General features: G+C 41.6%; 1 protein-coding gene across 3 annotated transcripts in view; it reads left to right on the forward strand.

Moving 5' to 3' along the window:
• Positions 1–3,685, forward strand: part of KCNT2 (potassium sodium-activated channel subfamily T member 2) — a 388,988-nt gene extending 385,303 nt beyond the window's left edge. For all 3 annotated transcript variants that reach the window (XM_063114556.1, XM_063114557.1, XM_063114558.1), the window contains one exon: positions 3,574–3,685. In XM_063114556.1, the coding sequence (XP_062970626.1) occupies positions 3,574–3,685 (112 nt within the window). The remainder of the gene's footprint in view (positions 1–3,573) is intronic.
• The last annotated feature ends 8,604 nt before the right edge of the window (positions 3,686–12,289 follow it).

Genomic DNA, 12,289 nt, shown 5'->3' on the forward strand with positions numbered 1-12,289 from the left:
GTTAAAAAGCAGGTGTGAGGGAGATAAGAATTTGTCATAGCATCAAGATAATGGTTTGTAAAGGCAAGTTCATATGTAAATATATTTATGAAGGCAAACAGTGAGACTTGGTCATTGACTTGGAAATTGGAGTCTATCATAGCTTTAAGGTTTCAGATCTGTGTGATTACAAAAGAAAAATGTTTCATCAGAACAAGTCAGAATGGAGAGAAAAATTTTCAAACTGAAAAGAGGGGTTGTTGGATGGGAAAAAAGTGAGATGGTTAGCTAAGTCCAGATATATTCTCTATAGTGCCAAGTGAAAATGTCTAGAAAGCATGGACATGTATGGCAGTACTGGAGATTTGAAGGTAAGCTAGTTATGTATAAAAAATATTTATTTTTCATCTTCTAGATGAAGAAAACTAAAAAGAGAATGATTTTTCCCAAGAGATGCATAAAGAGGAAAAAGTAGAAGAATGAATAATAGACTGTTGAATAATGTTTGGTTTTATGGCAGAAAGAGGAATGAGTTTCAAAAACTTGATAGTGAAAAACAACAGCAGGAGTAACTGAACCTAAGGTACAATTAGCAAGTACAATAACGTTCTATTTTACCATCAGATGATACTGGTTAGGACACAGGAGCTTTGAGAAATCAGATGAATAACAATTTAAACTACTAGAGTTCATAAGGCACTGCCAAAAATTATATCCAAGGATGTTGTTGAATTTACAGAGGACATTAAATAAGAGAAAAACATCATATTAATGATGGGCCTGGCTTTCAACTACCCACCCAAGAGCCTTCACTTAATATATTGCTATAATAAAACAAAACTGCCTTTTTTCTCTAGCATCCATATCTATACATGTCTTCTTTCCTTTAAACCCATAAATTCAGGGAATTTTTATTAATTCTCCATTTTATGCCTTTTAACCCCAACTTTCTCATACCTCTTTTTCAATTAATTATAATTGTATTAATTACATAGAGTTTGCAAGTTATGTTTAATGTATTTGTATTTCATAATAAATTGTAAGTTTCTTGAGCCTAATGCAATTATTTCCCATATTTTTGACAAACTGTTAAAGAACACGTTGTTAATCTTCTGAGTCTATGAACATGTCTTTCCATCAAATATATATGTTTATAGTTTGAAATAATTTCCAAAACTTTTTAACTTATAAATAAAATATGCACGTTACTATGTATATTTTCAGAGACCTTTTGGACATTCTCCTTTTATTGGTTTTAAGCTAAAACATCAGCTTGACTACTATTAAAAAAAAATAAAAACCTTTGCTCACATCATTACAATGATCTGTTGTGGCACTGAAATAATTAAATTTTAGTAGAACTGGAACTATGATAAAGCACCATCAAAAAAATATCTCCCATAGCAAGTAGTATATAAAAACACAGTTTAAGAAATTTGCTTTATTGAACTCATAGGCTTAGTAGTGTTAACCATAGAAAAAGGAGCTTTTGTCAGTACAGCAATGAATTTAGGGGACAATGGATTGTACTAATACCTTATATGCTTTTCTAAAAATGCACTTTCAAACACTTATTCTAAATGAAGGGGAAGCATTAATTTGATTCAGAGAACAATTAATCACCAGATGATATCGCGTTAAAAAGCTAAATGTGTGCTCTTAGTTTTCTTCATCGATCTGCAATGCTAATGATATTTAAAGTAATTATAAAGCAGTGTTTATGGATAACAAAATCCAGTTAATATATCCAAAAACACTAATCTCAACTTTTATTTGATCGAGAAAAAAAGCAGATTGCAGTGCTTTCAATTGCCTCTTCTCATTTTCATTAAGGGGTACATTTTGTGAATATTTTCTCTTTAGTTTTTAAGAGAAGTACACGCATCACTGGAGTCCTCACTTTTAGATTAGTTTCTCTATTCATTTTTTGCACCTCTTTCTGAAATTATTATAGAAGTATGAAATGCCACTTTCATTTGCACCTGGCACAATACTTTCTTAGAGTGATGCATTGTGTATATTTACCTCTCTCCCTCCAAATCCTCAGTAACTTTCCACTGCTTTTAGAAAAGAAATAATTTTAATTTTCAGGATAAGTCCTGAAAATTAAGGACCTCAATTAGCTGTTTCCTACCTTTCTTTCTGACTTTACCTGCCACTACTTCCTAGTGTGAGTCTTCTAAAGTCAAACTCATTTTCCAAGCATATCAGGAACAGCCTCCTCTGTGTTCCCCCTTGTCCGAGTTTGGGGTGACCCCGGCTCCCCTCCTTTCAGGCCTGGAGAGACAAGTTCAAGCCAACTCACTCAATAAATTATTTCCTAGTTCTTTCTGTTGCTCTTTTTCTCTTTGTGTGATGTTCGAAATTTCTTTTTCTTCTTTTTGTCTGTTTCATAAATGATACTCTAATCTGTAGGATAGGAGTAAGAGTTTGTGATTTTTATATTCCCAGGTGCTAGCACTGTGTCTTATAGGTTCTCAGAACTGGGCATTGATGATATATACCAGCTGACAGTCTGAAGTAAAACATCTCCGTTAAAATAAATTCTAACCTTAGTGAAATGTTTGAGTTTGGCAGATGAAAACTTTCCTATTTCCTAGTAGACTGAATTAAGAATTACTTTTTTATTGTAGTACAATTGCTTTGTTAGTTCTTTTCTGTTGCATATAACAAAATACTTGGAACTGGGTACTTTGTGAGAAAACAAAATTTGCTGCTTATAGTTTCAGAAGCTGAGAAGTCCAAAGTCCAGAGAGCACATCTGGTGAGGGTCTTGGTGCTGGTGACAGTGACCCAGGGGTCTCACATGGCAGAAAATGGTGTAGCAGAGAGAGACTAATCTCTCATGTGCTCTTCTTTTAAAGCCCTCAGAACCACAGCCATGACCACCATTATTAATCCATTCAGTGCTGCAGGTCCTACAATCCAATCACCTCTTCAAGGCCCCACCTTTCAATTGCCATAATAGGATTTCCCACTCTCAGCAGTTACAGTGGGAATTAAGCTTCCAACACATGAACCTTGGAGGGACACAATTCAAACAATCTACAGCAATCACTTACTACACCATAACACAAAATTTTAGATGAATAATTTTCCTGGTAATTAAAATATTATGTGTGCATAATATTTGCTATAACATTTATCAAATCATTAATTTTTATAGAATCATAGAATATTTCAATTGAAAAGACTATGGAAATTCTTATTTTATGAATGATAAAAATAAGACTAAGAGAAGTTAAGTAATGGAAGAATCATCACTAGGATGTAGGTCTCCTTGACAGAAAAATGGCCAAAGTAAGAGACAAATACATCAACAAAATACTAAAAGAAATCGTAAACTTTTGATAAGATGAAGGTGCAGTTTTCATCACCCTAATCTTCTCAAGCATGGAAATGGTAATATAATTCCTGAAAAATCTTATAGGCCAGCTAAACAGAAAGTCCTTCCACCAGTGTTATATATTGAGTCACAGTTTAGATAACCTGAAAACTGAGCAAATAGCAAAGTAGAAAGTTAAAGTGTCAGTGTGAGTTAACGTTGCCTTTATTTACTATGACGAAGTTATTTGTTCTGTTTTCTTTTGTTAGGTACTTAATTCGTCCAGATCCACTGGCATACCTTCCAAACAGTGAACCCAGTCGGAAAAACAGCATCTGCAACGCCACTGGCCAAGACTCTCGGGAGGAAACTCAGCTTTGATAAAAAGGAAATGACAGACTTTTTTTTTTCTCTACAAGGATCTTGCTTGAAACAAAAGTGTTGCTGCCATGAAAGAAACTAGATTGGAATATGTTCAATTCTCTCATATTTAAAAAGAAAATTTATTCTCTTAGAAGTATAGATCATTTTGAAACTTAATGTAGTACTTATTGGTACTTCCTCTATTAATATTTGAAAGACGTCAATGGAATGATTTTGAAAACCCAAGTTAACACACAAAAATTTAAATCTGATATTTAATTGCTTGACAATTATGCAAATTGTATAAAGTCAAATTTTAAAATTCTTAAGGTTTTATGGAAATCAACTAAAAATCTGAGTATATTTGGTGCGTCACAATGGACATAGAAGATTGTTGCTCCTCTTAAAAGTTAAATGTGTCATATTATATTATTTAAATTTACTGTTTTATAAAATGAACTCATCATAAATGTCTAGTCTTCTCCGCATAGAGATTAATCGACTTGTGTGGCTGACTTTTGTGTAAGAGTCATAGTTTGCTTTAGAATGCAAATCTTAGAAAAGAAATAATTTAATAACCTTTTTTTGTCTGCCTTTTCATATGATATCATATTCATTATAGCATTTGAGATGTTCATAGCATGTTTTATGACATTGAAGAAACTAGAACATAAACAAAAAGAAATACTAAGTACCTGATCTTTTTGATAACTTTGTCTAGCACACATTTTATGCCCAAAGTGTGCTAGAAAGCAAAGTGTACTATTGTTCACCTAAAAGAATGCCTAACATAGAGAAAGTACTTAATACACATTTGCTGATTTAAATGTAATCTGAGAATTAAAACATTAATTGGATTTCTTGAAATAGGCAGTAATGATTTTCATGAGACTCTTGAGCTTTAACATTGTTCATATATCTATACAGTAAATTTCATTTATTTTAAAATTTAAAAAAAACTATACTTTTTATGTACTATGAAGATAATTTAAAACATTGCAATCTTCCCTCTGTTTTTAGTATTGAATTAACCACACTTAAAAATATATGATAAAAAAATTTATTTAATTTTGAAAAATCATCTATAAGAACTAATTTTAACATTTTGAGGAAAAGGCATAAAATAAAAATAAGTAATTCTTATCCTTTAATTGAATGTAAATTATGCAGAATTTGAGTTATAATTTTAAATATAAATTGACCCTTAGTGATGCTAATGCTTTTGTCTGTATTGCTTATTTTCCCCACAGAAATAAATCAAAAAGCACAAGATAATGCATAGATAGTTTACCAGGTAGTCGAAGTGTGTTAAAGTCTTCCCATGAGAGAAACACTGGCAAATTTACAAAGATATTTTTCTTCTAATTTCGTATTTTTCTTTCTCTCTTAATTTGAAGTTGAGTTTAAATTTAATAAAAAAATAGGACATATGAGACTAGAAAGAGGCATTTTATTCCTTCTTTTTATAATGTAACAGATCAACTGAAAGGAAAATAGAATTTTGTTTTTAGAAAAGATAAAGAAAGCCTAATGTTCTCCAAATCTACCAAAATAAAAAAATAAAATAAAATGTGCACTAGAAAATTATAGCAATTGTATTATTTGGCTTAGTGAATATGAAAATTTTTTTAAGTATTTTACATTACCCACATTTTAGAATAACAGGAAAACCAAGAATTTCCCCTAAAACAGAAAAGGCCTGTCTTTAGTCTTTTTTGATCACATAGAGAAGTAGAATTTATAATAGGTTACTTAAAATTGGGAGCACACCTTAAAACTAAAAGATTGTAGGCATATGCCTGTGTATATGTCATAAACATGTGAAATATATTTGAAAAACATAAATATTCACCTATAAATTGTTAAAACTGAAGGCAGAATTGAACTAATATTTGTAATGGAGAAAAATAATAAATTTAATGAACTTGTTCTATATTTGCACGTCAGTAGTCAAGTATGATGTTTCTTTAAGTTGACATTTTCTTACTCCATTACAATTATTTTTCAGAATTAATGTGAGTTTTACAAATCTTCTACTTCCTCACCACATCTAAAGTTTAGTATTTTTGCATTAGGATAGTTGTCAAGACTAGGATTTTCAGCTAGGATATGATTATATTTCCTATAAATCTAAAAATTTTGTTTCATAAATTCAAAAATAATTATTTTTGATTAAGAACATTAGTCCAAATTTAATATTTGACACAATTCATATCAGCTTGCTATAATAATGATAGCTATTAGTTTACTAGATACATAGTTTATTAGTCTTTCTGTTATTTAAAGAATAAAGCCGTGCTTATAAAAGACTTTTAACAAACCGTTGCCTTTTTAAAATAATTTCCCTTGTTAATGAAAATAAAACATAAAGTCAATAGTCCTTGAAGCCCTCTGGGAATTGGCTCTGTTTATTGTCTATGTACCATTTTGCTACCAGTTACATTGAATTGCTTTAAAATAAGTAATAAAATTATTTCTGATGATGAAAACTCTTGTTGTTGTTGTTTTTTTCTGGCAGAACTTTAGTTGTTTAGACAAATTATGGGTTGAAACTATAAAATTCATTTGTCACATGTATACTTCACATTCAAAATAAACATGAAGGTGACCTCATTGGAAAAAACAGTGATAGATAAAACTGCAGTTGGATAACTTCTTAACATAATAGATCTGAATATTGGATTATAGCAGGAAAGGAGGAGGCAGGAAGGAAGGGGCGGGAGGGTAGAAATAGGAGAAAATGTGCAACGGGAAGAAAGGAAGAAAGAAGAAAAATAGAGGGGGGAACTCATGTGGGTGCCAGAAGAAAAATATATCTTCAAAACAAAGAGTAATGTTTTCATGCACTAATTAAAGGGCCAGAAAAGCACTAGTTAGAGAAAAGGAAAATAGTTTTAAGTGCAAAGGCAGACTTCTAGTTCCAGTCAAATGGAGTAGACACATTTTTCCCTATTCCTCCTGATAAGTACAGCTAAAAATTCTAGATATTATAAACGAGTATAAAACAGACGTAAGAAGTCTGAGCCATGGCGTGGAGAAGGAAGACTGACTGGCATGGAGGGGCGTGGAGAAGGAAGACTGACTGGCATGGAGGGGCGTGGAGAAGGAAGACTGACTGGCATGGAGGGGCGTGGAGAAGGAAGACTGACTGGCATGGAGGGGTGTGGAGAAGGAAGACTGACTGGCATGGAGGGGCGGGGAGAAGGAAGACTGACTAGCATGGAGGGGCGGGGAGAAGGAAGACTGACTGGCATGGAGGGGCATGGAGAAGGAAGACTGACTGGCATGGAGGGGCGTAGAGAAGGAAGACTGACTGGCATGGAGGGGCGTGGAGAAGGAAGACTGACTGGCATGGAGGGGCGTGGAGAAGGAAGACTGACTGACTAGCATGGAGGGGCGTGGAGAAGGAAGACTGACTAGCATGGAGGGGCGTGGAGAAGGAAGACTGACTGGCATGGAGGGGCGTGGAGAAGGAAGACTGACTAGCATGGAGGGGCGTGGAGAAGGAAGACTGACTGGCATGGAGGGGCGTGGAGGAGGAAGACTGACGGGCATGGAGGGGCGTGGAGAAGGAAGACTGACTGGCATGGAGGGGCGTGGAGAAGGAAGACTGACTGGCATGGAGGGGCGTGGAGAAGGAAGATTGACGGGCATGGAGGGGCGTGGAGAAGGAAGACTGACGGGCATGGAGGGGCGTGGAGAAGGAAGACTGACTGGCATGGAGGGGCGTGGAGAAGGAAGACTGACTGACTAGCATGGAGGGGCGTGGAGAAGGAAGACTGACTGGCATGGAGGGGCGTGGAGAAGGAAGACTGACTGGCATGGAGGGGCGTGGAGAAGGAAGACTGACGGGCATGGAGGGGCGTGGAGAAGGAAGACTGACTAGCATGGAGGGGCGTGGAGAAGGAAGACTGACTAGCATGGAGGGGAGAAGGAAGACTGACTGGCATGGAGGGGCGTGGAGAAGGAAGACTGACTGGCATGGAGGGGCGTGGAGAAGGAAGACTGACTGGCATGGAGGGGCGTGGAGAAGGAAGACTGACTGGCATGGAGGGGCGTGGAGAAGGAAGACTGACTGGCATGGAGGGGCGTGGAGAAGGAAGACTGACTGGCATGGAGGGGCGTGGAGAAGGAAGACTGACTGGCATGGAGGGGCGTGGAGAAGGAAGACTGACTGGCATGGAGGGGCGTGGAGAAGGAAGACTGACTGGCATGGAGGGGCGTGGAGAAGGAAGACTGGCATGGAGGGGCGTGGAGAAGGAAGACTGACTGGCATGGAGGGGCGTGGAGAAGGAAGACTGACTGGCATGGAGGGGCGGGGAGAAGGAAGACTGACTGGCATGGAGGGGCGGGGAGAAGGAAGACTGACTGGCATGGAGGGGCGGGGAGAAGGAAGACTGACTGGCATGGAGGGGCGTGCAGAAGGAAGACTGACTGGCATGGAGGGGCGGGGAGAAGGAAGACTGACTGGCATGGAGGGGCGGGGAGAAGGAAGACTGACTGGCATGGAGGGGCGGGGAGAAGGAAGACTGACTGGCATGGAGGGGCGTGGAGAAGGAAGACTGACTGGCATGGAGGGGCGGGGAGAAGGAAGACTGACTGGCATGGAGGGGCGTGGAGAAGGAAGACTGACGGGCATGGAGGGGCGTGGAGAAGGAAGACTGACTGGCATGGAGGGGCGTGGAGAAGGAAGACTGACTAGCATGGAGGGGCGTGGAGAAGGAAGACTGACTAGCATGGAGGGGAGAAGGAAGACTGACTGGCATGGAGGGGCGTGGAGAAGGAAGACTGACGGGCATGGAGGGGCGTGGAGAAGGAAGACTGACGGGCATGGAGGGGCGTGGAGAAGGAAGACTGACTGGCATGGAGGGGCGTGGAGAAGGAAGACTGACTGGCATGGAGGGGCGTGGAGATGGAAGACTGACGGGCATGGAGGGGCGTGGAGAAGGAAGACTGACTGGCATGGAGGGGCGTGGAGAAGGAAGACTGACTGACTAGCATGGAGGGGCGTGGAGAAGGAAGACTGACTGGCATGGAGGGGCGTGGAGAAGGAAGACTGACTGGCATGGAGGGGCGTGGAGAAGGAAGACTGACTGGCATGGAGGGGCGTGGAGAAGGAAGACTGACTGGCATGGAGGGGCGTGGAGAAGGAAGACTGACTGGCATGGAGGGGCGTGGAGAAGGAAGACTGACTGGCATGGAGGGGCGTGGAGAAGGAAGACTGACTGGCATGGAGGGGCGTGGAGAAGGAAGACTGACTGGCATGGAGGGGCGTGGAGAAGGAAGACTGACTGGCATGGAGGGGCGTGGAGAAGGAAGACTGACTGGCATGGAGGGGCGTGGAGAAGGAAGACTGACGGGCATGGAGGGGCGTGGAGAACGAAGACTGACTAGCATGGAGGGGCGTGGAGAAGGAAGACTGACTAGCATGGAGGGGAGAAGGAAGACTGACTGGCATGGAGGGGCGTGGAGAAGGAAGACTGACTGGCATGGAGGGGCGTGGAGAAGGAAGACTGACTGGCATGGAGGGGCGTGGAGAAGGAAGACTGACTGGCATGGAGGGGCGTGGAGAAGGAAGACTGACTGGCATGGAGGGGCGTGGAGAAGGAAGACTGACTGGCATGGAGGGGCGTGGAGAAGGAAGACTGACTGGCATGGAGGGGCGTGGAGAAGGAAGACTGACTGGCATGGAGGGGCGTGGAGAAGGAAGACTGGCATGGAGGGGCGTGGAGAAGGAAGACTGACTGGCATGGAGGGGCGTGGAGAAGGAAGACTGACTGGCATGGAGGGGCGGGGAGAAGGAAGACTGACTGGCATGGAGGGGCGGGGAGAAGGAAGACTGACTGGCATGGAGGGGCGGGGAGAAGGAAGACTGACTGGCATGGAGGGGCGTGCAGAAGGAAGACTGACGGGCATGGAGGGGCGGGGAGAAGGAAGACTGACTGGCATGGAGGGGCGTGGAGAAGGAAGACTGACTGGCATGGAGGGGCGGGGAGAAGGAAGACTGACTGGCATGGAGGGGCGTGGAGAAGGAAGACTGACTGGCATGGAGGGGCGGGGAGAAGGAAGACTGACGGGCATGGAGGGGCGTGGAGAAGGAAGACTGACGGGCATGGAGGGGCGTGGAGAAGGAAGACTGACTGGCATGGAGGGGCGTGGAGAAGGAAGACTGACTAGCATGGAGGGGAGAAGGAAGACTGACTGGCATGGAGGGGCGTGGAGAAGGAAGACTGACTGGCATGGAGGGGCGTGGAGAAGGAAGACTGACGGGCATGGAGGGGCGTGGAGAAGGAAGACTGACTGGCATGGAGGGGCGTGGAGAAGGAAGACTGACTGGCATGGAGGGGCGTGGAGAAGGAAGACTGACGGGCATGGAGGGGCGTGGAGAAGGAAGACTGACTGGCATGGAGGGGCGTGGAGAAGGAAGACTGACTGGCATGGAGGGGCGTGGAGAAGGAAGACTGACTGACTAGCATGGAGGGGCGTGGAGAAGGAAGACTGACTGGCATGGAGGGGCGTGGAGAAGGAAGACTGACTGGCATGGAGGGGCGTGGAGAAGGAAGACTGACTGGCATGGAGGGGCGTGGAGAAGGAAGACTGACTGGCATGGAGGGGCGTGGAGAAGGAAGACTGACTGGCATGGAGGGGCGTGGAGAAGGAAGACTGACTGGCATGGAGGGGCGTGGAGAAGGAAGACTGACTGGCATGGAGGGGCGGGGAGAAGGAAGACTGACTGGCATGGAGGGGCGGGGAGAAGGAAGACTGACTGGCATGGAGGGGCGGGGAGAAGGAAGACTGGCATGGAGGGGCGTGGAGAAGGAAGACTGACTGGCATGGAGGGGCGGGGAGAAGGAAGACTGACTGGCATGGAGGGGCGTGGAGAAGGAAGACTGACTGGCATGGAGGGGCGGGGAGAAGGAAGACTGACTGGCATGGAGGGGCGTGGAGAAGGAAGACTGACTGGCATGGAGGGGCGGGGAGAAGGAAGACTGACTGGCATGGAGGGGCGGGGAGAAGGAGGACTGACTGTGGAACTAGGACTTGAGGACCAGCATGGTGGCGAGATCCCCGGGATTCTTTTTGCCTCCTGTGTCCTGATCTGGATATCGAGAAACACCAATGGGCACAGATAAAAAAGTGTCAAGAAGAGCCTGCTCTCTCCATCCAAGGACTGGCTCTTGCAGCACGTGCAGCTTCTGCAGCGCTAGACTCCCGAGGCTTCTGCAGCGTGGGTGGCTTCTCCAGAGAAAGCTCCTAGAATACATAGTGGTCAGCATGTCCAGTGGCCGGAAGGTTCCCTCGGCACCCTGTCAGGTGGATTTTTAGTGGAGTGCCTCCAGTGAGACATTTGCCCGTGAACAGCTTTCTCTGGCAGCCTATGTGGTAGATTTCCAGCAAGTTCTGCCTGTGCAGCACCATAGTGACATCTCTGCCATTTAGAGCCACAGCTACACCATCTTCAGTGGAGCCTGGATTTCAGTTCTGGGGTCTCTTCCTAGAGAACTTTATCTCAGCCCTGAAGATAATGGATTCTTCTTAAATCTGCTATTGCTACGTTATGTTCAGATCTCTTTACTTATTACTAGCCAATATTATATTATTCCAATACTCTGTTACTGTTAATAATTCTCTATATGAAACGTTCTCTGTCCAAATCACCATGTGGTTTCTCTCTCTAACTGGACCCTGGCTGATTATGATGCACAAATCAGCAGTTCTCTGCTTGATTAAATATGAAATAATTGTGATATCAAAATTTTAGGACTGCAGATCTGAAAAACAAACTTTGGTCAAATATAACATATTAAATACCACCTGCTGAGAAACTTTGCAGGCAGATAATGCACTAGATCATTTGGATTGTTTTTATCTTCTCTACTTTTTTTTATAGGACTGCTCCCTAGTCTATCCCATTTTGAGGAGGGGAGAAGTAGACAGACCAGCTTGAATTATGTAGATCAATCTAAGATTATAGCAAATGGTTCTTAAAAACAATAATTTGGCTTATAATTGAACTCTATCAACTACATTGATATCCAACAGAATTGCATTTATTGCTTAAATATAAAATGTTTTAGTAGAAACAAAACAATCATTTGTTTTTTTAAGGATAAGTAGAAATCTTTCACAAATTGTACCATAATTAGTCACACTCCAAAGAAATATATACTTCCACCCCAAAAATTTGTATTTTCTCCTTTTAGTATCATACACAAAATATGTTTCATTCTAGTCATGCCGGGCTACAGACTTTTGTAGCTGGAAATTAAATACAATTCCAAAAAAAAAAAAAAATTCTAAATTTACAGACTGCCAAACCCTGATCTTATGTTATTGATATTCTTATAAACTAAGAAATGAGAGGATCAGAATACAGTTTAATTTTTTTTCTCTGAAAACTCTCAACTTGCAAAAGACAGTGTCTACTCTTATTACTAGATACTGAAATTGAGGTTTGTAAATACAACGCATTGCCGTATGGGCACAATTAAATTATATATCAGTAAAGTAATAATTTTAGGTACTTTTTACTATAGATTATTGTCCTTTCAAGAATTACATAGTTTATGGGCAACAATAATCAGCCACAATGTATATCGACAAAATAAAATTAAAAAAAAA

The sequence above is a fragment of the Cynocephalus volans genome, chromosome 11 (assembly GCF_027409185.1).
Source record: "Cynocephalus volans isolate mCynVol1 chromosome 11, mCynVol1.pri, whole genome shotgun sequence".
NCBI lineage: Eukaryota > Metazoa > Chordata > Mammalia > Dermoptera > Cynocephalidae > Cynocephalus > Cynocephalus volans.